General features: G+C 43.6%; 2 protein-coding genes across 2 annotated transcripts; one reads left to right on the top strand and one right to left on the bottom strand.

The window, feature by feature from the left end:
• Window positions 1–2,443: 2,443 nt before the first annotated feature.
• On the top strand, window positions 2,444–16,112 carry ireb2 (iron-responsive element binding protein 2). The gene is made up of 22 exons (XM_080475759.1): window positions 2,444–2,522; window positions 6,009–6,095; window positions 6,435–6,600; window positions 6,811–6,948; window positions 7,037–7,279; window positions 7,437–7,506; window positions 7,720–7,903; window positions 8,503–8,642; window positions 8,819–8,990; window positions 9,121–9,221; window positions 9,423–9,539; window positions 9,647–9,806; window positions 9,940–10,075; window positions 10,579–10,663; window positions 10,737–10,893; window positions 11,804–11,928; window positions 12,376–12,480; window positions 12,570–12,712; window positions 13,868–14,015; window positions 14,220–14,342; window positions 15,076–15,261; window positions 15,339–16,112. Exons 1-22 carry the CDS (start codon window positions 2,498–2,500, stop codon window positions 15,447–15,449), a joined length of 2,922 nt encoding a protein of 973 aa, XP_080331885.1. The 5' UTR covers window positions 2,444–2,497; the 3' UTR covers window positions 15,450–16,112.
• A 2,494-nt stretch (window positions 16,113–18,606) lies between these two features.
• Window positions 18,607–24,455, bottom strand: wee1 (WEE1 G2 checkpoint kinase). Its single transcript, XM_080475432.1, has 10 exons — window positions 23,466–24,455; window positions 22,713–22,927; window positions 22,283–22,349; window positions 21,649–21,821; window positions 21,049–21,317; window positions 20,641–20,730; window positions 20,455–20,540; window positions 20,188–20,358; window positions 19,895–20,040; window positions 18,607–19,785 (listed from the first exon to the last, which is right to left on the bottom strand). The coding sequence occupies exons 1-10, from the start codon at window positions 23,949–23,951 to the stop codon at window positions 19,629–19,631; spliced, it is 1,860 nt and encodes a 619-aa protein (XP_080331558.1). The 5' UTR covers window positions 23,952–24,455; the 3' UTR covers window positions 18,607–19,628.
• Window positions 24,456–25,237: the final 782 nt, after the last annotated feature.

Below are 25,237 nucleotides of genomic sequence, written 5' to 3'. Positions count from 1 at the left end.
CACCACAGGCCTAGGTGGCTTAAAGAGAGAGCATATAAAAAGATAAAAGGGGAAGAATTTTATTAAAAATGGAGGTTTCAATTAAAAGCGAGTTTATAAAAGTGAGTTTTTAAAAGAAATTTAAAAGAAGTCACTGATTCTGCAAGCCTTATCGCCTCGGGCAGGTCAGTCTAAAGTCGAGGGGCTCTGGTGGAGAACGCACCGTCACCCTTAGATTTAAGTTTTGACTTTGGGATGACCAGAAGGGATCGCTGCGAGCAGGCTTGTATTGGGTCAGCAGGTGAGTAATATAACTGGGCGCCAGACCATGAAAAGCTTTAAAATATTCTTAAATAATATATCCATATGTCACATAGTCATATTGTCTGAGCTGCCTCTCATCCTTCTCGACTTCATCAAATACTCTTCATACAGAAAATATATATATATATCTACATAGACCTCCCATATCTTAAATTAAAAGCCTATTATTACCATAGGAAGAGTTTCATCTGTTTTATTACTTTTGCGGCAATTAACAAATATATCCTATTATGTAATAAAGATGTTGACATCCGGCTGGGGAAGGAGGTGGTTTATATATTATTACTACATCACTTTTTAAATCTTTTATTAAATACAGCTTAAAGTTTAAATATCCCTGTCATGTATAATTATGGTGCTTCTTCTCTTATGTACTCTGGTGTCTTAACAATAAAATCACTTGGCTGGGTTTTGTTGTATTATGCTAATGAAATTTAGAATGAGAATACCAATTCTGTAATAGCAAGTTTGAAGATTGTACGTTTTTTTTTTTTTTTTTTTTTTTCACTTTTATAGCGGCTTTGACCTTTTCAAGGGTTACAAACGAGAGTCTATTTTCCAAGAGTCATTGAATGCAACACAAGTCCAGCTCCGCTGTCACGTGGGACCTATAAGCAATTTTAACAAATAATACGTGATTTTGGCTATTTCGTTTCTTTCTGTTCCTCTTGATTACTTTTTATGGCTTTGGCTGTGTCATTTCCTCACGCAGACCACCAGGAACGAAGTTTCACAAGACTCTAGGGTTTATTTCCTTTGTTGTCACACTTATTTGACAAGAATCATATTGAAGTCAGTTCCTGTGTCCACTTCAGTTCTCCATGGTTTATAAATGACTTCATTTTAATTCTGTGCTATTCATAAACATTGGTCGTGGTTTCAAAACACCTTCAGTTGCGTGTGAAGTTGTTTTCTATTGTGTAAAAACATTTTCAGCTTCAAGATGAGCTATAAAAATCTTCGGCATGGAGACGTAACTGCTTTTATTGACTCAAAATGTCTTCAACTTCACTTGTTTCTGAAGGGGTAGTTCTTAGTTTGAAACAGCTTTAGCTTTACAGTTAAGGTTGATTATAATTTCACTTCATATATTTATTAAGTGAAAGTTTAAAATGTTTTTAAATTGAATGCAGGGTTTAAAACCTTTTTTACCCTCATGCTAAATTGTTTTGGAGCAACTTTTGTTGTTTTAAAACAATGCCATCTTCATGTCAGCTGGATTTAAGTAGTTTTTCATTTTCTTTTTGGGGGAGCATTTTTCAGTTCTTTTTTTTTTAACACTTTAGTTTCATGTTCATATATTTCAAGTTGCTTTCCACATTGTTTTGATACTTTAAGCTTCATGTTGACTTCTTTTAAGATATTTTCAGAGTATTTTAACACTTTAATGTTTGTATTGACTTGTTGTAAATATGTTTATCAGTGTAAACACATTATCAGTCTTTGTTGACATCTATTAAGATATTTTTCGGACTTTAACACTTAAAGCCTCGTGCTAACATGTTTTAGGACATTTTCCAGGGTTTTATGATGTTTTCAGTCCCATGTTGACTTGTTTTGTTGCATTTTTCAGTTGTTGTTTTATTCTTTATATGATGTTGATTTGCTTTTAGGTGTTTTTCGTTTTTCGTTTTTTTTTTTTAGATTAAACTCCATGTTGACTTTCTCTGAGACATTTTCTATTGGGTTTGGACATTTTAAGCCTAGTGTAGATTTATTTTTCTCGGGTTTTATAGCATTTTTCAGCTGACTTGTTTTGAGGCATTTCTGGGGGCTTTATGCCATTTCCAGCCTCATGTTGACTTGTTTTGAGGGATTTTTCTTTTCGTTTTTTTTTTTTTTTGGAGCCTTTTGTTGACAGGTTGAACATTTTTTTCCAGTGTGTTTTAACACTTACAGCCTGGGTTTTTAGGAAGTTTTTCCAGTCTCATCTTGTTCTATTTTGAGTTTTTATTTTATTTTTTATTTTAAACACTTTAAGCCTAATTTTACCGTCAGACATGTTGTTTAAGCATAGTATTGAGTATTTTCATGGTGTTTTGAGATCGTTTGATCCTCGTATCGCGCCCTTTCAAATGTTTTTAATTGGACTGATTGACAGTGGGCGGGGCTTCTGCGCCCTGCGCTCTGATTGGCCGGCTCCCTGCGGCCCGATCGCTGGTGAGAGCGGTTCGTGTTGGTTTCGGGAGTCATCATGGCGCTCGCTTCCACAGTCCAAGGTAAGGAGATGTCGCCTGTAATCTATCCACAGCAGACTGTCATTCGATCTGCAGTTCAGCCGCGAGCGTCGGGGATCGACTTCGGGGCTGCTCTCGCTCCGAAAGCGAGCTGTGGTTGGATTCCAGTGAGCGCCGCTTCAAGAGGACCGGCGTCGTTCTGTCAGGGACGTAAAAGCTAACATCGGCTAGCTGCACAAGGCTTATACTGTGCTTTCTCTGTTGTTGGCGGTAAATAAAGACTTGAATGTACACCGGTTAGGCCCTTTTCTTTGTTGAAATATCTTGTTCCCTCCTATCGCCTTGAGACGTCCAGGCAGGAGCAGATAAGTAGTTTGTTCGCGTGTGTTTGACGATAAGAAGCAGTGTTAGCAGTTAGCATGGTAGCTGTGTGTCCCCTCCTGTCATCAGGACACTCAAACACCAGTCAGACGGACGAAATGTGCTTTAAAGCTTTACGTTTTAGAGTTAGATCATTTCTGAGAGTGGCAGTTGAGACACTTGGACTGGTATAAAGCAGCCACGTGATGTTCCAGCGTTATTAATAAGTATTTACGAAATACTCCAGTTTCCTCTTCCAGTAATGTGGGGTCTCATGCAGGGTGTTTAATTCCCCCATGCCTTCCAGTGATTATAACAGGTTCACACAAGGATTACTTTCATGACTAATCAGTGTTTTGGGTAACAGATGAACAATCCTGCTGGGCTTTGCAAAATCATTTCACCGAGGCAGTAAAAGCTGAGGTTAAGTTCATGTCATTTAAGGATTCTTCAAAGTGGAGCTGGATTAAAGTACTAAAGCTGTGGAAAATAGTAAATATAAACACAGGTTTAAAACCGTCCCGTGCCTATATTTTTCATGTTCTTATTTATTTTGTTCCCATCTTTTCCACCAGCAGAAATGACCACTGTGTGTTGAGAGGAACTGCTGCAGATGAAAGAGAAAGGAAACCCTTAGTGTGTAGTTCAGTTCAGTTCATTATCAGATTTCAAGGAATTTCAATAAACCAGGTTTATAAATGAGCATTTACAGAACAAGTTTTTTTTGAGCACCATCTCTTTGACCTTTGCCCCTTTAGGACAATCAGTCCTTTTTTGTGTCTGCTTTGTTCTGTAAATGTATGTTTAAGGTTTTGAAAGCTGACACTATGAAAATATTAGAATTGGTTCTCGGGCCAGTGTATTCTGTGTATATCTATGCTGCTTGAAAAAGTTAGAAACCTGATCTTTGAGGTTACAGCCTGATGTCCTGCTGAGAGACCTCAAAGTAATGCGCCAAGACTCAAGAGTTCAGTACTTTCATAGCTCTGTGTTTACACATTTTTTAATCAAATCTTTCCCCTTTGGAGCCTGTTTTGCTTCAAAATTACAATTGTATGTACATGTTTAGTTTGTGGACACCGCTCCCTATCCTTTCATGTGTCTTCAAACACCTGAATCCAATGAACATGTTACTTTGATGCGCTGCAGAAAGCCTGATAATGAGACACACATTACAATTAGGAGTGTTCAAGCAGCATCACATCAACACCGTGAAAGACTGAAAACCCACTCCTGTTACTAAAGGAATAGGCTGAGATATATTTTTTTACTTTGTTTGTCTTCACACTTTATTTCCAGTTGATTTGCAATCCATGTCATTTATTTTTCAAATTCAAATTCAAAAGCCTTTATTGTCATTGTCGTAAAAAACGAACAATGAGATTGAGTGGCAGCTCCCTGGTGAAAAACACAGAATAAATACAAAACAAAAACACGGAATAAATACAAATTTAAAAGATTAAAAGAGGTAGATCTGTGGCTATAGAGAAAGTCACCAATAAAGTGCGTGGAGGAAGTGGGAATTTATGAGTGCAGGATTAGTTTGTGTTGAGTGCAGTGACAGCTCTTGGATAGAAGCTGTCCTTCAGTCTATTAGTTCTGGTTCTTAGTGACCTGTAGCGCCTGCCAGAGGGCAACAAGTCAAAGAGATGATGGCCGGCGTGTGATGAGTCTACTGAGGCAGCGGGAGTTGTAGATATCCAGGAGGGAGGGCAGAGGGCAGCCGATGATCTTCTCTGCTGTCCTCACTACCCTCTGCAGCCTCTTCCTTTCTGCCTCGGCGCAGCTGGAGTACCACACCGTGATGGCGTAGGTCAGCACCCTCTCTATGCTGGAGCGGTAGAAGGTTACCAGCAGCTGAGTGTTCAGGTTGTCCCTCCTGAGAACTCTCAGGAAGTGGAACCGCTGCTGGGCCTTTTTCACCACTGCGGCAGTGTTCATAGTCAAAGAGAGGTCTGCTGCGATGTGGACGCCAAGATACCTGAAAGACTCCACTCTCTCTGCACATTCTCCGTTGATGTACAGGGGAGCCGGGGCAGCTCTGTCCCTCCGGAAGTCCAGGATGAGCTCCTTGGTTTTGGCAGTGTTCAGTGCGAGATTGTTCACTGAACTCCACCCTTCCAGACAGAGGACCTCATTCTGGTAGGCTGCCTCGTTCTCCCCTGATATCAGACCCGCAATGACCATGTCATCAGCAAACTTGATGATGATGTTCTCTGGGTGGGCGGGACTGCAGTCGGATGTGTAGAGAGACTAGAGGAGTGGACTCGCTTGGGCCAGAGACAGGTTGAATATATCTGTAAAGACCTGAGAAAGCTGTCGAGCGCAGGCTTTCAGCACTTTCCCTGAACTCCATCCGGACCTGTAGCCCTCCTAGGGTTCACTGACCGAAGCACACGAGTGACTTCCTGTACATTTAGAGTCAGTGGGGGTGCGCTGGAAGCTGGGAGGGGCTGCAGCGGTTAATTTTCCTTTCTTGAATACTTTAGACACAGCTTGGTTACTACAACCATAATATTTCCAGAGATTACATGCTATCTAAGAAAAATATACCCTTTCTACAAGCTTCTTTATCATTTTCATGCTTTTCTTTTGTCCCTGTTGAATACAAGTTGTAATCCTCCGTTGTTCCCATTGACAAACTTTGAAAAATGATTCCTGCCTGGTAGCTAAATGCACTTTGTGTCTTATTAGGAAAAAAAATCTCTAAAATAATTTATAGGCATAGATGGTGCACATCTAGAGTTTCTTTGTCTTGGTACAGACTAAAAAAAGTATTATTTTTCTAAATTACTGTAACCTCAACATAAAAACAATTTTAATGATGCAGAATACAGTGAAATGTCAAACACAACTGTTTCCTTTTGTATTATACATGTTTTTACAAGCTCACCCAGTTTGGCCTTGAAGCCAGTTTGCTGTGCGTGGCAGCATCATTGATATCTCAGCTTGGGTTTCAGTGTTGTGCTGTGTCTGCAACTTTTAAGAAATGTGTTAAAAATGCAATGCTTTCTTTTCAATTTTTCAAATTTGCTTGATTGTTTGGTCGGATTGGAGCCTCTTTGTTTGGCCAGCGGGCCTCATGTTTAAAAACACATGCCAAGGGACTGCTTCGAAAAATGTCCTGTAATTTGCGAGGTTGATGAATGGTTTGTTTTCCTCTTGCAGAGCACCCATACAGCCATTTAATTGACTCGCTAAAGGATGGCACAATCAAGTTCTTCAATCCATGCAAAATAAATGATCCAAGATATGGTGAGTGAGTTCAATGACCTTAGACTTATTGATTATGCAGCGTGTTTAAAGAGGACTACAGCAATCTGCCTGCGTCTGTGCATCACAGTCACTTTCTAAGGTCATGTTTACAGTGTGTGTTCCAGAATGGCTGTGTAAACGTGTATTCATGTCATAACAGATGTAAACCTGCTGTTTGAGATTACGTAGGTATGTTTGAATGAAGCAATTACACTGAAGTGGAGATTCGTAAGAACTTCTCAGCGTCAGATTGCCACCAGTTAACAAACATTTGCATTTAATCCCACAATGTTTAGTGAGGGGTATTGATATTTGTTTTGTTTGATTTGCTCTGTGTAGAGAAGCTGCCTCTGTCCATCCGTATCTTACTGGAAGCAGCGATTCGTAACTGTGATGGCTTTTACACGAAAGAAGACGACGTCCAGAACATCTTGGACTGGCAGCAGCAGCAGAATAAATCCGAGGTGCCGTTCTCGCCGGCACGTGTCCTCCTGCAGGACTTCACGTGAGTTTCACTGGGGCTTCATGTTCATCTCATGCAACACTGCTGTAAAGCACGAGATGTAATCGCTAGGAAAGTGTGAATAGAGGACTGCTGGAGAACAGGTGATCGACCTGCACCTGGCTTATATGACCTTTTCATTTCCTGTCAACAATTTTCTTGTTTGAAACCATATGAATATAAGTTGGTTTTAATGCATTTTCCTTTTGACAGTGGTATTCCTGCCATGGTGGACCTCGCTGCCATGAGGGACGCGCTGGCCAAACATGGCGTGGACCCTGGCCTGGTCAACCCCAAATGTCCCACAGATCTCATAGTCGACCACTTACTGCAGATCGATTATAGCAAATGGTTTGCTTGCTCTTCATTTACCCTTTCTAAAACCATAGCTTAAAGTGTCATTGTTTGCTTACGATGTCCTTCTACTTTTTGTCCCCAGTGCCATACAGAATGCTCCGAACCCTGGCGGAGGCGAAGCTTCAAACCAGAGCCACGGCCCCTCCCGTTCCATACCCAGCCGGCCTCCGTCCAGAGGGAGCTCACAGTGCGGAGGCCAGCGTGGCTCCTGTAGGAAATCGTCCTGCAGCGACCCCGCAGCCTCCCCCGGCCGTCCTCCGTCTTCTGTCCAGCAGATCGAGAACACTCCTCTCCTCTGCCCTTTCCACCTGAAGCCCGTCTCCGAGTAAGTTTGAATGAGCTGTTGGTGCTCAATGTGAAGGTCTCAGGATCGTCGCTCTTCAAGCTTCCTGCATACATCTATGTCGTCTTGTTCTGTTTTATGCCGACTCTCCATTGAGTCATGGATGAAGATAATTCCTGTTTTGTTTTCGTTTCCGCAGAACTGACACAGCTGTGAAGAATCAGGAAATGGAGCTGACCAGGAACAAAGAGAGGCTCCAGTTCTTCAAGGTGAAATCATGTTTCTTCTTCTTTCTTTTTTTTTTTAAGATTGTGTGAGATAAAGTAGTTTGAATTCTGAATAAAACTCAATTTTAGGTCATTAAAGCTTGAGAGGTTAAGAAAGTCGAATCCATCTGCTTCTGCAAACAAAACCATGGTTGTCTTTGCATCAGGCGTGATGTTTGTGAACACCATCCTTTTTTTCATCGTGTGTGAAAACAGTGGTGTTCAAAAGCCTTCAAGAATGTGAACGTGGTTCCTCCGGACGTCGGCGCTGTCCACCAGGTAAACCTGGAGTATCTGTCCAGAGTGGTGCAGGTCAGCGGCGGTTTCATCTACCCTGACAGCGTCGTAGGAACAGACTCTCACACCACCATGATCAACGGCCTGGGCATCCTGGGCTGGGGTGAGTCATTTTAGAACCAAACCAATATTTATTAGCATCTATAGATTTTATTGATAACTCTACTCTTAAAACATGTTTGTGTGTGAAGGAGTCTTGTAACGACTAAGAGTGCTTATTAAGAATAATAAGGTTTCAGGGTCAAACTAAAATTCAACAAGTTAGTCTGTCTTAGAAGCTGCTGAAAAAGGAGCCACATTAATGTGAATAAATGTTTGTTTTGAAAAAGAGATGTTTTTTGTTAACACGAACTGTTAAGATGTTTAATAAACAAGTCAACTGTACATATATTCCCTTTTATGAGTCTGCAAAATGAAACGCGATTACAAATGAATGATATTTAATCATTATTATTCTATATTAATCCACAGCAACCTTGTGATTAATCTCATTAAAATGTTTAATCATTTGGCAATACTAATTTGTGTACCAGTTTGCTGTTACCTTGGCCATTTTGACTTTGAAATTTCGGGAGGACAATTTCAGAGACGTATTAAATCAGAGCGACGGTAGTGCTTGAATAACAGTTTTTCTTTGCATTGCAAACATTTCTCTTTTAAACTCTGTTAAACTTGTATTTCTGTACCCGTTTCCTTCAACAGGTGTTGGAGGAATCGAGTCTGAGGCAGTGATGCTGGGCCAGCCGGTGTCTCTGACCCTTCCTCAGGTGGTGGGCTGTAAACTGGTGGGCTCCATTAACCCTCTGACCACATCGATAGACATCGTCCTCGGCATCAAAAAGGTAGAACTCCATTTACTCGCTCGTCTATGAGAAACGCTTGACAGACATATGAAGCAAACATACCAAATATAAAGTGGGTTGACGGGTTTGGTTTAGACATTATACAGGAATCAGGAGTGAAACAGGAACGCCAAGATGTGTAATGCTAATGCGTCGATTGATTTTCCTTTTTTCAGCACTTACGGCAAGCTTCCATCGCAGGGAAGTTTTTGGAGTTTTTCGGACCTGGCGTCTCCCAGCTGTCAGTCCCAGACCGGACCACCATCGCCAACATGTGCCCAGAGTACAACGCTACAGTCAGCTTCTTCCCCGTCGACCAAGTAACGCTAAAGCACTTTAAAAAGACACGTGAGTTACTCAAGTGACGCTTTTTATTACTCCGAGCTGAATGTAAAGAACAAGTACACCTGTTACTTCTGTCACGTACTGTGGTGGAATTTTGTTATTTACGTCACGGTGTCTTAATCTTCCCTTTCAGATTTTACACAAGAAAAGCTTGAATTGCTGGAATCATACATGAAGGCTGTGAAACTTTTCCAAAGCTATGAAGACTGCTCCGAAGACCCAGTGTTTTCTGAGGTAAGTTTTACTTTTGAGCCCAAGCTGCTATCCCCCCCCAAAATAAAGATACTAATAACTTGGTGCTGATATGCACAATTAATGGAGACTAATAAGGTTAAGATGATGTAAAATTAAATTGCATGTGTCACTCTGAGAGGCGTAGTAGAGGACGGGAGTGTGTTTGAAGAACTCCAAGTGAGACAAGTGATGTTTTGGCAGGTGATTGAGATCGACCTGAGCTCCATGGTGCCCTATGTGAGCGGACCCAAGAGGTCCTCGGACCGAGTAGAGGTCAGCTGCATGAAGGAAGACTTCCAGAGTTGTCTTAACGAGAAGGTAAAATGAAATCAACGTGTCTCCGTAGTTTCCCCGCTGAACTTGAGGGTTACAGTGGAACCTCAGTGACATCCTGCTGATTTAAGAGTTCCCTGTGGCGTCTCCAGGTTGGTTTTAAAGGTTTCCACATCGCCAAGGAGAAGCAGGAGACCCGTGTCCCCTTCCTGCACAGTGGTCAGGAGTACCAGCTGGCCCACGGCTCCGTGGTCATCGCCGCAGTCATCAGCTGCACCAATAACTGCAACCCGTCTGTCATGCTGACTGCGGGTGAGTCTCTATTAACAAAAGCATCTCATTCATACGTCAATGGAATTATATTGGCGCTATTTGTCACTCGTTACTTAACTTTTCCGTTCCACGCGTACATTTGCGTGACGTAACCTGGGTGTGTGATTGACAGGTCTCCTGGCCAAGAAGGCGGTGGAGGCGGGGCTTGTCGTCAAGCCTTACATCCGGACCAGCCTGGCTCCTGGGAGTGGCATGGTCACTCACTACCTCAACACCAGTGGAGTCCTGCCTTACTTCAGCCAGCTGGGGTGAGCTGTACACGTGTACATGAGGACGACACACAAACCAACGTTAAATGTTTTATTTAATGGCCTGAATAAGTCACTGTAGCCCTCCTAATCGTCTTTCTCTGGATTCTGTTGTGATCATTGCATAAACAAAAGACCATATTGAAACCTCAGACTGTTAGTGGCTGAATAAACTGCTGATTCGGCAAATTACATATAATCTCTCAAATACGATTACATGAACAGTCGCAGTCGAAACACGACCTGCCAACAGGGATAGTTTCAAAAGCCAAACAGTGATTTAAACTTTACCATCCTTTGCTTTTCAATGTGGTTGTAATTGTTCTTTTAAAAAAAAAAAGAGAGAAAATTTACTTTAAAATTAAACAGAATTTATATTTATGTTTGCCAGAAAACTGTAAATCGAGTTGTGTATTTCTGCGAATCATGATTTGTAAAGGTTTGACCAGATCTGAATTTATTATTTTTTTTCTCTTAACGCCGTGCTGTTGTCATCGCTGCAGGTTCGAGGTGATTGGGTATGGCTGCGCCACCTGCGTGGGGAACACTGCGCCATTACCAGAAGCTGTCGTGGATGCAATCAAACAGGTACGGAGCCTTCCTCTTCCACGAAAACTTCAGAAAGAGTCCGACATTAACTTGATCTCCTTTTTTGTTTCAGGGGGATCTGGTGGCCTGTGGAATATTATCTGGAAACAGGCACTTTGAAGGCCGCCTGTGTGACTGCGTGCGCGCCAACTACCTGGCTTCCCCTCCGCTTGTGGTGGCTTACGCCATCGCTGGCACCGTGGGAATCGACTTTGAAAAGGAGCCTTTGGGTAAGTGGGTTGAATAATGAATGCAAGTTTTAACATGCAAATCTTCTCAAGAAGATGTTGATGGTCCATTTCTAAGGGTGCCTCCGAGTAGTCCCTCGTTTCTCCTTTCCTATCCACTTCTCCTGAACCCGGGAAGTGTTTAAGTGCCGGCCATGATAAGGAACGTTCGAATTCTCAATAAGTTAAGGAAAGGAGGTTCAATGCTTCCTTTAGAACCTCCTTTAGCCTAGGAAGCATGATGCATCCTTTACCAAAAGGAGACAAGATCATGCTGCCCCACAATTCCTTGCAGCGACATTTAAAGGGACCCGCTCATCGGAGCGTTCAGGAAAACTCACGATGACACAACGCAAATCTGCCTTGAACCACTTTAAATAATCTAAAACCCAGATCCCAACTATGAATGTTATGCGGATGTTGTATAACGGACACAGTGAGGTAAAACTTTTGTGCAGCCTATTCTCAGTTTGATTGGTTTTTTATGCACCTGGCAGCCTCTTTTCCTTTGATTTCAATTCAAACCTTGTGATATTTGAGATTATATCAGTGGTTAGAGGCACCGGGGAAAGTTGTAGAAATGTGCTTTTTGTAGTCCCATTTTCAGAAATCTGTAGTTTTTTCACCACGGCAGACGTCACTAACCTGAGGCGCCATTGGATTATTATTACGTCACCTAATGGTAATGTGGTCCGACTGTCACAATAAAATGATCAACCTTTAGGAAGACTCCTAGCGCCTTTCCTTAATCGCATGACATCATCCACAGGGTAAAGGAAGAGTGGATGGGAAAGGAGAGACTATTCGGATGTACCTGTGCTCTGTGCTCCAGATTTCCACCATGCCAAGCGTTCACAATGAGCCGTTTGTCATCGACATGATCCCAAACGTCCCTTTCTTCTTGCACAAACAGGCGTGACGCCCGACGGGAAGCAGGTGTACCTTCGCGACATTTGGCCGTCCAGAGAGGAGGTCCAGCAGACTGAGGAGGACACGGTCATTTGCTCCATCTTTAAGGATCTCAGGGGGCGGATGGAGGTGAGGTTACATCATATGTACAGAGCAAGCACAGAGTTCAGTGGTTAGATAAGAGTTGAGCAGAGGTCACCCACAGTGCGTTTGAAGCTTCAGTAAACAATGTGGTTTTCCCGTTCAGCACAGATACCTCTGTCCTTCCTGTTTCAACACATCCAGACAGAGCCAGTGTAATACTTGTTAGTACTTATTGTCTCCAGCTTGTACAACAGAACTCTCTTTTGGGTATTACTTATCGAATTAAAAGACCCATGGAGATGTAAAATCCCTGGTTCGGGGGTAATTTAGGGATTTAGCGGGCTGTACACAGAGGAGGTCGTAGGCCTGTGAGCACATTTACCAAACAGACTCAAACGTACAGACAGTTCCAGGTAAAGTGTCTTGACTGTGCAGTGCAGCACTATGTATCACGCAGGAATGCATTAAGGTCTACGAATGCTTCTTTTCCAGAAAGGGAACATATTTTGGAACAGCGTTGAATGTCCGGACAATGTAGTTTTCCCATGGGATCACAAATCCACGTACATCCGTTCACCGCCATTCTTCAGCAAACTGGTAAGTGACCGTGGCCCTCCGAGCATCTCGCACCGTTTCACGCTGAAGCAAAGACCAGAAACTAACCTCTGAATGTCCTCCTGTCGCAGAGTAAAGACGTGCCCGCTCCCCAGTCGATAGAAAACGCTCATGCCTTATTGTTCCTCGGGGACGAAGTGACCACCGACCACATCTCGCCAGCAGGCAGCATTGCGAGGGTCAGCGCGGCGGCCAAGTATCTGCTGAGCAAACGGTCAGTTTGAGGCGGTAAATTCAAATTACTGAAATCAATGACGTTAATGTGCTTGTCCTGCTTTGAGGTTTCTTCTTACAGGTAACATGATTCTTTCTCTTGCCCTTAATTTACACCTTGACCACCATAAATCACACGTTTCTTTCAGATTTAAAATTTGAAAGAAGCCTGAGTTCAGAATAACAAACTTTAAATACACTCAAATTCTAGTTTCCCTTTTGTTGGTGTTTTTCTTTTCCTTTCAGAATTGTCTCTGTTAGTCACGTTAACGTTTTACTCTTCGCTCGTATCGAAGAGATTTGAAAACACGGGGAGTTGCGTCACATGTCTGTTTACTTTCTGTCCGATGAGAAAACTAAAGTTTCGAGGAGGTTTGGTGGTGTTGATAGAGGAGGAGATTTACGGTGCCATACCGAGTTTAAAATGGGCAAACTTAAGAAGTGAGAGCTTTCCATGTGACAATTTTCTTCAGCAGGACTGTCATTTTAGTTCAGGGGATACGTAGAGCCAGATTTCATCCTATGTCGGCTGTACCAGTAAAATACAGTTAAGTTGAATGAAATCTTCTGGTGTAACGTCTTTTGCATTATGCAGGTTTTTACAGACTCGCCCTGGCTTTCAGGCTGGTTTAATAACAAGGTAGTTTCTCTCATGGCAGCATCATTGATGTCTCTGCTCAGGTCTGTCTTTTGTCCTCTACTCTTAGAAATATGTTTAGAAAAATCATTGTTTCCTTTGACATTTTCACAATTTGCTTGGTAGTTTGACGGGCCGAATGCGGAGCCTCTTGCGGGCCAGTTTTAACGCCCACATGTCTTACGTTTGACACCCCTGTTCTACATTCTGTCCAGCTCAGGGTCAGAGGTCACTGCAGCTGATTGCGGCTAATGGGCTGAAGGCAGGGTGCTACCTGGACGGGTCTCCAGTCCCTAATGGGTCAAACACAGAGAGGCAGTCACTCACGTTCACATGTCCCGGCTAATGGAGTCGCTGGTTAACCTCAAACATGTTTAGCAACTGTGAGAAAAGCCAGAGAAAAACCCCAGGAGGCATTTCTACGAGAACACCATGCAAACTCCACCCCCAGACTCCACAATGTGAAACCACCGACACCAGAGATCAGTGATCATATCCGTTTGTCACGTTTCCCCTCAGACTGACGCCTCGGGAGTTCAACTCGTACGGCGCTCGCCGAGGGAACGACGCGGTGATGACCCGAGGCACGTTTGCCAGCATCAAACTCCAGAATCGGTTCATCGGCAAACCGGGCCCGAAGACTCTGCACATTCCTTCAGGCCAGACGGTAAACTGTTTGCCAGTGAATCGCCGTCAGGCATAGCGATCCTATCCAGGCTCTGAGACCTTTGACCTTTGACCTCTGAGCAGCGACACCTGCATGTGGAGCATTGTTGTTGGCTTCTCCCGGCTCCGGCTGGATTCGAGCTTTCCATTCTTCTCTCGCTGCTTTTGTGGAACCTGCTGCTGATAAACCCGTCTGTCCTGTCAGATGGACGTGTTTGAGGCGGCGGATCGCTACCAGAGAGACGGCGTTCCCCTCATCATCCTGGCAGGAAAAGACTACGGCTCTGGAAACTCCCGGGACTGGGTGGCCAAAGGACCGTACCTGCTGGTAAACAACAGCACACGATGATCAGCTTAAAGAATCGGACAAAGATTCCATGAAATCATTATTGTTTTATTATTGAAATGTCAATCTTGAAATGAGTGCCAATTGGTTTCTAACTGAATTCTTCAAGATTCCTGCTAAATGGAAAAATACATTTTCACTAGTTCCTTGGATTCATGGTCTAAATATATTGTACCTTTTCAACATCAACCTCCCGGCTTTTCTCTCCCTGCAGTCGATCTGAATAGAAACACAACGAAATGAAAATCTCAATCAAATCTGGACCACGCCCCTTCTGAAGCTAATGAAATATGTGCATATTTACACAATCACCAACCACTGTTTACCGCTTTTTATTGTTTTTAATCAGAAAAAAATTCACAATTCTCATGCGTGTTTGATAAAGAGTCAACCAAAGTCACATCTTAGATCTTGAAGAGGGAGGGGGGATAAAGTAGACGATGGTTCTACTTCGGCTCTCACTGCTTGTGTACGGCACAACAGGAGCATAAATAGTTTAAAATAAATAGTTGAAAATATCCGTACTTTAAATTGCACTAGTTTTATTTGCACGATTCAGAGCGTCAAAATTGGTGTCAGAGGATAAAACAAGGGTTTTGTAAGTGTTCTGAAACGGCAGTGTTTTCATAATGTATACATCTTTCAATGTCCAGCACCGCTGAGAGAAAGTGACCACATACAGTAAAGTGACGATGTTCTCTGCGGTGCTCTGCAGGGGGTCCGCGCCGTCATCGCCGAGAGCTTCGAGAAGCTGCACAAGAGCCAGCTGGTTGGAATGGGCATCATGCCGCTGCAGTTCCTGCCCGGCCAGAGCGCAAACTCCCTGGAGCTCAGCGGGAAGGAGAAGTTCAGCATCGGCCTGCCAGAGAGCCTGGACCTGAGGCCGCAGCTCACCGTCAAGGTAGCTCCAGTCCACACGGCTCGCAAAAACCTTTTTCAGACAGTCCAGCAAGTCTCAACTGTGGTTTTCTTCTGCAGACCAGCCAGGGAAAGTCCTTCACCGTCACCGCGCTGTTCGACACCGAGATGGACGTCATCTTCTTCCAACACGGAGGACTTCTTCGATACGTGGCTCGGACTTTGCTGTGAAACGGCCTTCAAGCCGTTATTTCATGTCTTCACAACACGAACAAAAGTAAAAAAAGAAAAAACAAGCGAGGCCATGGAGGCGATACGAGAGGCCGAAGTGTTTCTGTTCATTTAGGCTGGATCCAGACTTTTAAAGCAGTGTGCTCCTTACTCACGGCCGGCTTTGCAGCAGCGACGTTTCTCCTCACCCCACCGTCAGAAGTGGCGCCACGGAGCCTGTGAGCAGATGAAGAATCTGAGCTGCCGACATCCTTTATGTTCTTCTGGTGGCGCGCTCGAAAAGACTCTTCTTGCATTACTGAGTTGTAGCTTGCACTTCATTACACTCGAAGAAGAAATCCTCCAACAGCTGACATGGTGCTTGGTACGTCCCGTCCCCCCCCCCCCCCCAAAAAAAAACAACAAACAAGAAAAACATTCAAGTGTCAAATGGTGTGAATGTCATAAATTTGCTGAATCGATGTCAGTTCCCCAGATTTCTAAATGGGGCCAAAACAATCCGATGTAAATTAAAGTGCTGTTAATATTTCTTTGATCAAACTTTTTGCTCATTTCCTCTTGTTACACTCACTTTTTAAAGTCCTGCACATAAACTCAACTTTGACTTTTCACAGAAGAGTTCACACAGTGTTGGATCACGTTCAAATAAATAGAACACAATCTATCATTGTAGTTCAGAGAGACGTTCATATTTTAGATTCTGTACACTTAAACAGTTTAAGCTGTTTTGTTTGATTCTTAATAGTGTCAGTTTATAAAATCGTGAAATCAGGTGTTTCTCTTTCCTGAAGTTCTGGAAACTTTTGAGTGAATATGAGAGAAATTACTCAAGTGTTTGCTTTTACATCAGTTATGCCAACATAACGGGTAAAATGACTCGCTGTAAAGTGTTTTTGTAGTTTCCCTCTTTGACCACAAGAGGGAGACAAAAGCTCTGCTTCAATCAAGTCACGTATTTTCAACAGTTAACTGAAGCACTTTTCCTCTTTGTTACATTTATCAAGTAGTGATGCGTCTCAAAAAAAACATGAACACACTGAGAAGTGAAGCTTCCGAATGTTTCCGATGGATTACACATAAACTGAAACATTTCTGGTCTTTAAAAGAAAAGTTTAGCTTGGAATATTCTTTCAGACAATCTCATATTTTTCTGTTTCTTTTTGATAATGGAATGTCATTATCACAATTAAATCTGAAAAGTGCTTTTACTTTAAGTGACAAAATAAGAACTTTTCAATGAATTTTCATTTATGTACATCAAGTTAACACTCAGTGTGTTCAATTTGATGGGCTGCAAGGCAAAAAGATTAATTCCACGTAATGTATGTTGAAGATAGAAAAAAATCATCAACATTAAACCAGAACGGCTTCTACACCCGGTCCATAGTCAGTGGTCACCGGTTATCCCTCCCCACCCACTGAAACAAACTAAACAAAGAAATGAAGAGCACATACAAAAAGATAATAAAAAGTAATTAGGTAAAGTAAGAGAAGTTGCAGTTTAAATTTAAAGTGCTTTAATACCAGCTGTTCATGCACAATAACTTCCAGATGTGGAGTGTGTGTGTGTGTGTGTGTGTGTGTGCGTGCGTGCGTGTTTCAGATGTGTGAGGTTTGTTGAAAACATGTGCAAGTCATTAAAGAGAGGTCCCCGTTCTGAATCGTGCCACATTATAAATGTGTTTGAGTTCTTCACAGAACAGAAGGAAGTTTGACCAGCAGGTCAGGTAAACCTAGTATTTATTATCATTTAAAGTTCTTCACGCAGCCCAGTTTCTCTCACACGAAGTTAAATTATTCAATCTATAAAATAATATATAATATATATATATATCTATATATATACTTATAGCACAAATCTGTTCTTTTGTATCTTTGCCTGACACTTGTGATCAGACCCTAGAGTACATAATTTAACGTAGACTGATAAACTCATTAAATAACAGAATTATATGAAAATACATTAGTTTCACACAATATGGTTGCTTTTTATAGCATCGATATCGAGTGTCGAGAATCCTGCTTGAATTCCAGTTGAGGCAGTTTGTTTTTGTTTGTTTTTTTAAAACTAAATTGATACAACCAGAACATGTTGAAATACAGAAGAAAGTTACTAATAAACGGATCTGACCGGTTCCAGAATTCAAAGAAAACAGCTCTCGCATTTCAAACGTATCAGCAGTTGTTTCTCACAGTCCAAAGGTAGAATTCTATACTGTGAAGTTTGAACTTCAAGTTTGGTATAAAAGTATTGATACGACCGATACCGAACGTGCCTCTTGGAGGAGGGATAGTATTTATTATAATGCAGAAAGTTGTGATTTAATCCATCCCTCGGTATCGGACTAGAAAGACAGTCTGAGTTATCGGACATGACAACCTTGCAGTGTGGAGTTTGCATGTTTGAGGTTCATTTGTGACCCTAAATGGCTCCGAGGTCAAATCCTGAGGCGGATCTTCAGATACGGTGGAACGTCCTAAATTTGGAAAGGGTGCTACAGAAGATGGATGGAAAACTTCACCAGAGCGTCGCTCACCCGCGTCGTTTGGAGTCACATTGCCACGCACGTGCAATGAGCAGCAAAACAATGAATCGTACTTTTTACATGTTTTACAAAATGTAACGTGTACGACTGAAATCTGGCACAATAACAACCTGGTGAAACAGCATGAACATAAAACTGCAACACGACTGTAGGAGACCAGCCTTTTAAAAAGAAAATTATATTTTCATTTGTAACATTGTGTGTTTGTTCTGACCGTGTATGTTAACGGTGGTTTGGATGTAGGTAGATTACCTGCCGTCCGGCAGGAACTCGTGATGGGGTTTCCATTGTTGACGTTTCTGGTTCTGGTTTAAATCTGAGCCGAGATCTTTGTTCTGGATTAGCTCTGTCCTGGAGCAAGAAGGTCTAATGTGGCTCTAATATTTTTGCTTTATCGCGATCAATGTTAATGTTTTCCTCTTCATAGTTCAGAAAATTAACAAAAAGGAAGACTAAACTGACCAAACTGTACAGATGGGTTATCCTTTGCATGTGGATATTAAAGTGCTGGGTGACTGAAAGCAGCCAAAGACAAAAGGATCAACCTGTAATCTCATAACTGACATATTTGAGAAGCTCGAGTTGGATAAAAAGTCAAACTGAGCAGAAATGAAGGGTCGATGTGAGAATTTATTAAAAGAACACATGTACATGTTACAACAGATGTGTTACAAGAACAAAGTGATGAAGAATACATTTTAAACTAAGGATGAATCTAGTGAAAATGATGGCAGGAAGGATAAAAAAAAAAAAAAAACAACAACAACAGAACAAATGAGAATCCAGAGAACAGGACAATGATCACTAATAATGCTACAGGCAGGGCGGCAGCACTGATTAACAGGGAAGATTTCAAAACGGGATCAGAACGGAACTCGCGGGGGACGAGCTCGCTCGCTGGTCGACTCAAATGGCATGATCCATTTTCCACCCGAGCGAGAAACTAAATCCAACAGGCTTCAACGAAGGGGGGGGGGGGGGTAGGGGGGCGGCCTCCTGCTGAGAACCGGTGATCTCTGAATAATGACCCCCACCTGAACCTGGCCGTACCCTGGTACACACAGAAAAAAAAAGAAGAAGAAGAAAGAAAAAAAAAGAAAACATCAATAGCAGCAGGTTTCTTCTAGTTTCAAACTACGTGGCAACTTTCCACGCGTTGCCTCCAAAGTGCTCCATTACAGACACAGACGCGGTCGGTTCTCGGACCCTCGGGCACCCGGCATCAGGCATGTGACAGGCAGTAAGGTGCTCGCGGCTACATTCACACTGAAGAGAGCTTCACTGCGGCTTTGATCCGCTGCCAACCGGCTTCGGCTTCGTCGAGGGAAGTGCAAGGACGGGAGTGGAAAGAGAGCCTGGCGTCTGTGCAAGCTTAAGGAATGACTGAGTGTAAAAGGTAAGGCAACTACCTTCACAGAATGAAGAGAGAGAAAAAACAAAACAAAAAAACAAAAGCCCATCCGTTTAAAAAAAAAAAAAAAAAAAAAAAAAAAAAGGCGGGGCTTCATGAGATTGGCATGAACAGTCTGGTTGGATGAGATCCAGTTTGGGTGTGGGGACAGTCTACAGCTTTGAGTTTCAACTCAACCGGTCTGATTTAAAGGTCCATGAGCCTTTTTTTCCGTTATTCGTCTCAGTAGATCGTGAGGCTGACCGAACGGTTCATCTTCTTCCCGATGAGTCTGGAGGTTCTGAGGTTCGACTGGACTGTGGAGCGGGTCAGGATCCTGTCGGTGGATAGAACCTTCTCCTCCGCTGCCGCTCGCGCCTGCTGGGCCTTCTTCAGCTCTCTGATCGACACACAGTCAGACTTTCATCAGCAAACAGAAAGCATGAACGACACACCGTGTAAAATTAACGCGTCGTCAACGCCACGGCGGCTCGAGAGCGGCGGCTTACTTCTGAAGCAGGGCGTTCTTGAACTTCTCGGCATTGAGCTCGACTCGGAGCTGGTCTGCACTCATGCGGGCGGCGGTCAGGAGCACCGGGTGCTTGATGAGATCGGAGGTGGAGGGCCGCCTGCTTGGATCGGGGTGGATCATCAGCTGGACGAGCAAGACGAAGGGATTAGACGAGGAAAGTTTCACTACAAGCCGTGACACACAAGTGAATGTATGTATTCTAAAATCTGTTTCTATCACTTCCAAGCAGTGAGAATGAAACATCAATGAAGATATGTGCGTCACAGTTACCTTGAGGAGACCGAGGAAGTCTGCAGAGAGCAGCTGAGGGATGGCGGGCAGTTTCCCTCGTCTGATCTCGTGCCACTTGTCTCCGTTGGTCGGTAGAGGCTCGGCTCCCGACGCGCTCACCACAGTCAGCGCCAAAGCAAATATGTCCGCCTTGGTCAAGTTGCTGTAGTCCTGAAGAGGGCGCCGGGCCAACAGAGAGAAAGTTAGCGATCTCGACTAAAGCTGTACGAATTCGACGGTCTCCGTTTGAACAGCGGGATTACAAACCTCCTGTAAAACTTCGTTGGCCAGGTATCTGCTGTCGCCCTCCTCCACCTGCGGGTTGTTCACTCTCGTCACGTGACCGAGATCGCCTGGAAGTGGAAAAGATGGTGTGAATTCGGACATGGAGACAATAAAAGTAAAACCAAAGGCAGAAGCTAAACGCCGTCATATAAAATCAGAGCACTGTACCAATTTTGTAGACGACACTCGTGGCCAGTCCGTCGTCCTCTTCACATTCGTCACAGCTCGGTACAGACTTCCGGGAAATGAAAATGTTACCTTTGGAAAAGATCTTATATTAGTTCCGACAAAGTATTTCGGAAAACGATAAACATTGTTCTTTTCTTCTTCTCTTAATAGACTTTGTCAGGTTTTAAAACTCGTGGAAGACTTGAAAAGCAAACAGCCAAATGTGGGATATGAGTACTGCTGAACCACCAGTCTCCTTCTATTGACTAAGTGGAGGTAAAATAACAGTGTAACAGAACTTAAAGCACAAATCACTCAACATTTATCACATTCCAGAGTAAAAAAAAAGAAGTTAAAATGTGTTATTCCAACTCTGCCAAGGCTTGAAAAGTGTGAAGGACTACTCACTGGGTTTGATGTCCATGTGCACCAGGGAGGTGGAGTGGATGTACTTGAGGCCCTGCGTGACTTGCAGCAGCAGATCTTTCAGTTCCAGCTCCGACAGGAAGCTGAGCTGTCTGTAGTTCTCGGCGATGACGTCGGAGAGCGTGCCGCCGTTGCAGTACTCGTTCTGGATGAGCATGTGGTCGTCCTCGGCCCAGGCCGAGTAGTAGCGCACCACGTGGGGGTGCTGGCCCAGCACGGCGTGGGCATATACCTCCCGTAAAGCATTTTGCCTTGAAACAGGAGGAAAGCAGGCTGTTTTAATTAAGAGCAAAGGCGTCTTTGAAGTCAAGATGGAGACGGGCGGGAGCAGTGGCTTGTGTGTTTATACAAAATACTCATTAGCTAAACCACATTTTGAAATATGTGAAACGGGATCAGGGGAAAAACCCTCAACTGTACTTCAAGTACTTGAATATGAACTCAAACACAAAGTTGCTGCATTTGAGCTACTAACCCAAGCTCCACTCTACTTAAGTTACTCACAGTTACACTGGATTGAAGAAATATCCAACATCTTAAAGACTGTTATTATTCTAACCTAAAAACAAACAGAGAACCTACTCATCGACTGATCCTGCCAGAGGTTTCTTGGATCTCTTGATGGCGTAGATGCAACCGTCAAGTCTTTTCACACATTTGAAGACGGCACCATACTCCCCGCTTCCGATTTTCTCCAGCTCCAGGAACTCGGAGTCATAACGGGACATCATGTTGTTTTCCATCATGGTGAGCCTCTGAAGCAGACAAACAAATACACAAACACACGTGAAACTCGTTCTCAAAGTTTCCCACAAATTCTACCTGGAAAAACCAGTGAAACCAGTGAGATTTACTCCCCGGAAGGTTTTAAGGCAATTTACACATGAAAAGATATTGAAGCAAAACAATAGCAGCTGTCTTTGTAGGGTCGGCCCCTTAAGACAGTTCACTTTTTAAAGTACATACCAAACTCAACACTGAATATACGTCCTACTCGGCCACATGACAATCAGGACGAGCAGGACCAGGTGGCCACACTGCCCTCTGGCCATCTCTTTTGCCCCAACCTGAATTACTTGCCCCTCTCAACACACTCTCTCTTTCTTTGTAAGGAACCGGCGGAAAAGTGAGGCAACACTAGATTGGTGTACGGCCCTGCCCCTCGAAGCCTGGGACTTCAAATGCAGTTAACTCAAATCACTGCACTATTTTTCACCTTAGATGGTGGAAGGATTTCCTCTTCTGCTTCAGCGTCACTCGCCTCCATGTCTTCACCACAGGAGCTGCAAGCAGGAAAAAAAAAAAAAAAAACAAGAGAGCATGAGTCAGCATTCTGTACAGCAGGGGGCGACACTGAGGAGGGGGCTTCACAAGCACATGGCGCATTTCACCAGTAACCATGAGGTCTTGGTTCCCAGCCAAATCCCTTGGTCTTGGTTAACGGCTCTAACTGAATAATGGGTTTGGTCTGTGTCTAAGATAACATGTCATTAACAGTTTTTTTTAGTTACTGGTACAACTGAGATGAGAAGATAAAATACACTAGAACGGGAAAGGGGCATCAAATAACTCCTGCCACCCTCCCAGGTCCACCGGCGTGTGTCGAACCCATCCTCAAAGAGAAACAGAATACGAATGCAACATACTCATTCCAATGTGTCCGCTTCCTGTTGTTCCTCTGCTGTGTGGCAGACTGAATGAGGATGGAGTCCGGAGTGAAGGGGTTAAAATTGACCTGGGGGGTCTGCTGTCTCTTGGTGCTGTCTAAGGCTGACTTTCCTGAAGCCTCCACATTCTTGAAGAGAGCAACCCTCCTGCTGGAAGAGCCCAGGCCGGAGCTCCTGGCTCTGGACAGCAGACTCTGCAAAACAACAGGTTTAAAGCTCCGTTAATCACCGAGAAGAGCAACTGGAGGAGAAATACACAAAGCAAATGTGCTGAAGAAATTAAAAAAAAAAAACGTGGCACTTGTGCATTTAAGTTTCATGACATATCTGTTTTTTAAAAAAGCTTCAAAAGTAGTATTATTGTAGTGTAAAGCACTGATAAGAAAACCAGAACATGTCCCAACATATTACCCCTGCACTTCAAATCCTGCAGACAGTGGGAGTGTTATGCAACAAGTAAGTGGGTCACTGGGACGTTACAAGCTGCAGTATTGGAATGCACCTGGAATTTAAAAGCCTGCGTCCAGTTTGAACAGGAGTTTCATAATAACTTCACTCCACGAGGCAAACTTTGCAGATGTGTAAATGCATTAAATTCTCGTTTTCTGCACAGATGCAAAACTTGTGTTTGCAAACACAGTGGGACTATATTCAGTCCAGCTCTGAAAGGTGGATTAAAAAAAAAAAAGCAAAACACACACGTTAGAGATCGTTACTTAATCCGACGCTAACCTTTGGTGTGTGCGGTGTGTCAAAGAGCCGCAGTTTCCTGAAGGTTTTGTGGGGAGGTGTGTCGGGGCAGTCCGGGATCGGGGAGCTGGATCCCTCTCCGTCGTCCTGGACGTAGGAGCGCTCCGGGGAGCCGCTGTACAGCCGCGAGCTCTTCCTCGGTGACGGAGAGCTGTTGGTGAAGATGCTCGGCGATCGCAGGAGAGAAGGAGAGCCAAAGCCTTCCTCGTCCCAGAGCTCCACGTCGTCGTCCGCCCCGGTGTGATTCAGGGGGCTGCTGCCGCCCTGCAGCCGCTGAGCGGCGGCGGCGTCCCGGCGCACGGGCATCGGCGAGTCGATCTCCGTGAAGCCGGACTCCCCCCCGGTGCTGTTGTTAACGTCCTCGATGGTCTCGTCCTCCCCGTCGCTGGACGTGAATTGAAGTTTCTGACGGATCGGCCGGTTTTTAGGAGACGGGGATCCGTGGCGGTGGCGGCTGTAACTGGACATCTTGAGGATTTAAACCCCGGCTGCGTCGACTGAGGAAAAAAAAAAAAAAAAAAAACACGCGGTGGGACCCGAGACACAGCAGCTTAGGCGTCTCTCGGAAAAAAAAACCCAAAAACAATCACCGCGCTGGTTCACGTTTAGTTACCTTAACGAAAAGGTAAATACTCAAAAGTGTGCAAAAAGTAACGCAGAGCGCAGAATCCTCGTCACCATCCTTGAAAACGTTGTTTGCTAACAGAGCTACACGCCCATCCACGGCTCGCAAATGGCTCCGCACGAGCTCGAGGTCCCCGATCGAATTACGTTTCGAAACGTAAAAAAAATGGTACCAAAAGTCGCTCCTCCGGTCGCGTCTTGTCGTCCGTCACCTCTTTCGTAACAACGCGGCCACAGAAACACGTCTTTCCGCACTTAAACCGAGCCAATGTTTACATAAGAAAAGTTTGAATGAGTCAAGACGTCCCGTCTTTCCTATACGCGCGTGGCGAAGGACTTCCCGCGACCGTTGGTCACGTGGTGCGGTGCAGCCAATCAGGGCACGCCTCTGGATTTTGAAAGATGGGCGGCGCAGTGAGACGCTCGGACGCGTGACGTCATGGACGGCGGAGGAGCAGTGTGGCGCGAATGCGCGTGGTTCGCGACGTTACGTCATTTAGAGACCTAAGTTCACAACGAGTCCATTATTCAGGCAGCAACATCAGAGAGGAATCGCATTTGTTTTGTTTTTTTTACAACTTTACAAAATACACCAATCACTTTATGATTATTATTACTGAAGACAGTTCCCAGTGGCGGAAACCCAGCAAACCCAGTTAATTATTATTTCTTCAGATTATTTATTTTTTTGTTTGGTAAATCAGAAATTAAATTTTACATTTACTTGAAATAAACAATTTTACCCAAAGCAATTTATTGAGACAACCAAAGGCTTTTTCAAAAACAAGTTGAAATATTTGTGCCTATAAAAATGACTTTGTGCACTAGCTATTGATGAATGAAAAAGAAACATAAGCAATAAAAACTGTGCATGTGTTTCCCCCTCACCAATTCACTTATTAACTGACTGAAGATGACACATTTGTACCACAGAGTAAACTAATCAGGATATAAAGAAACTCGATTCTAATTGACGGCCCCCTTCACCAATTAAAATGCTTGCAAATTAGGCCCAATTAGAACTCTTAACCACAGCAAATGATCATATTAATAGTGATAAAAGGAACTTAAAGTCACAAATCATCCTATTTAATACATGTATTGTTTTTCAGAAATGATCCAAGTTATTT

The sequence above is a fragment of the Lipophrys pholis genome (assembly GCF_963383615.2).
Source record: "Lipophrys pholis genome assembly, chromosome: 11".
In the NCBI taxonomy this organism is placed as follows: Eukaryota; Metazoa; Chordata; class Actinopteri; order Blenniiformes; family Blenniidae; genus Lipophrys; species Lipophrys pholis.
Note: the sequence above shows the minus strand (reverse complement) of the source record. Positions and strands in the feature narration are given on the sequence as shown.

Excerpts from the sequence above, each read along its gene's own strand:
- ireb2 (XM_080475759.1), top strand. The coding sequence starts at position 2,498 with ATGGCGCTCGCTTCCACAGTCCAAG. Across the intron at positions 7,904-8,502 it reads CCTGGGCATCCTGGGCTGGG|GTGTTGGAGGAATCGAGTCT; the intron begins GTGAGTCATTTT and ends TTCCTTCAACAG. Across the intron at positions 12,481-12,569 it reads CGCCATTCTTCAGCAAACTG|AGTAAAGACGTGCCCGCTCC; the intron begins GTAAGTGACCGT and ends CTCCTGTCGCAG.
- wee1 (XM_080475432.1), bottom strand. The coding sequence starts at position 23,951 with ATGTCCAGTTACAGCCGCCACCGCCACGGATCCCCGTCTCCTAAAAAC. Across the intron at positions 20,731-21,048 it reads GCACATGGACATCAAACCCA|GTAACATTTTCATTTCCCGG; the intron begins GTGAGTAGTCCT and ends TCTTTTCCAAAG. Across the intron at positions 20,359-20,454 it reads CCAACGAAGTTTTACAGGAG|GACTACAGCAACTTGACCAA; the intron begins GTTTGTAATCCC and ends CGCCCTCTTCAG.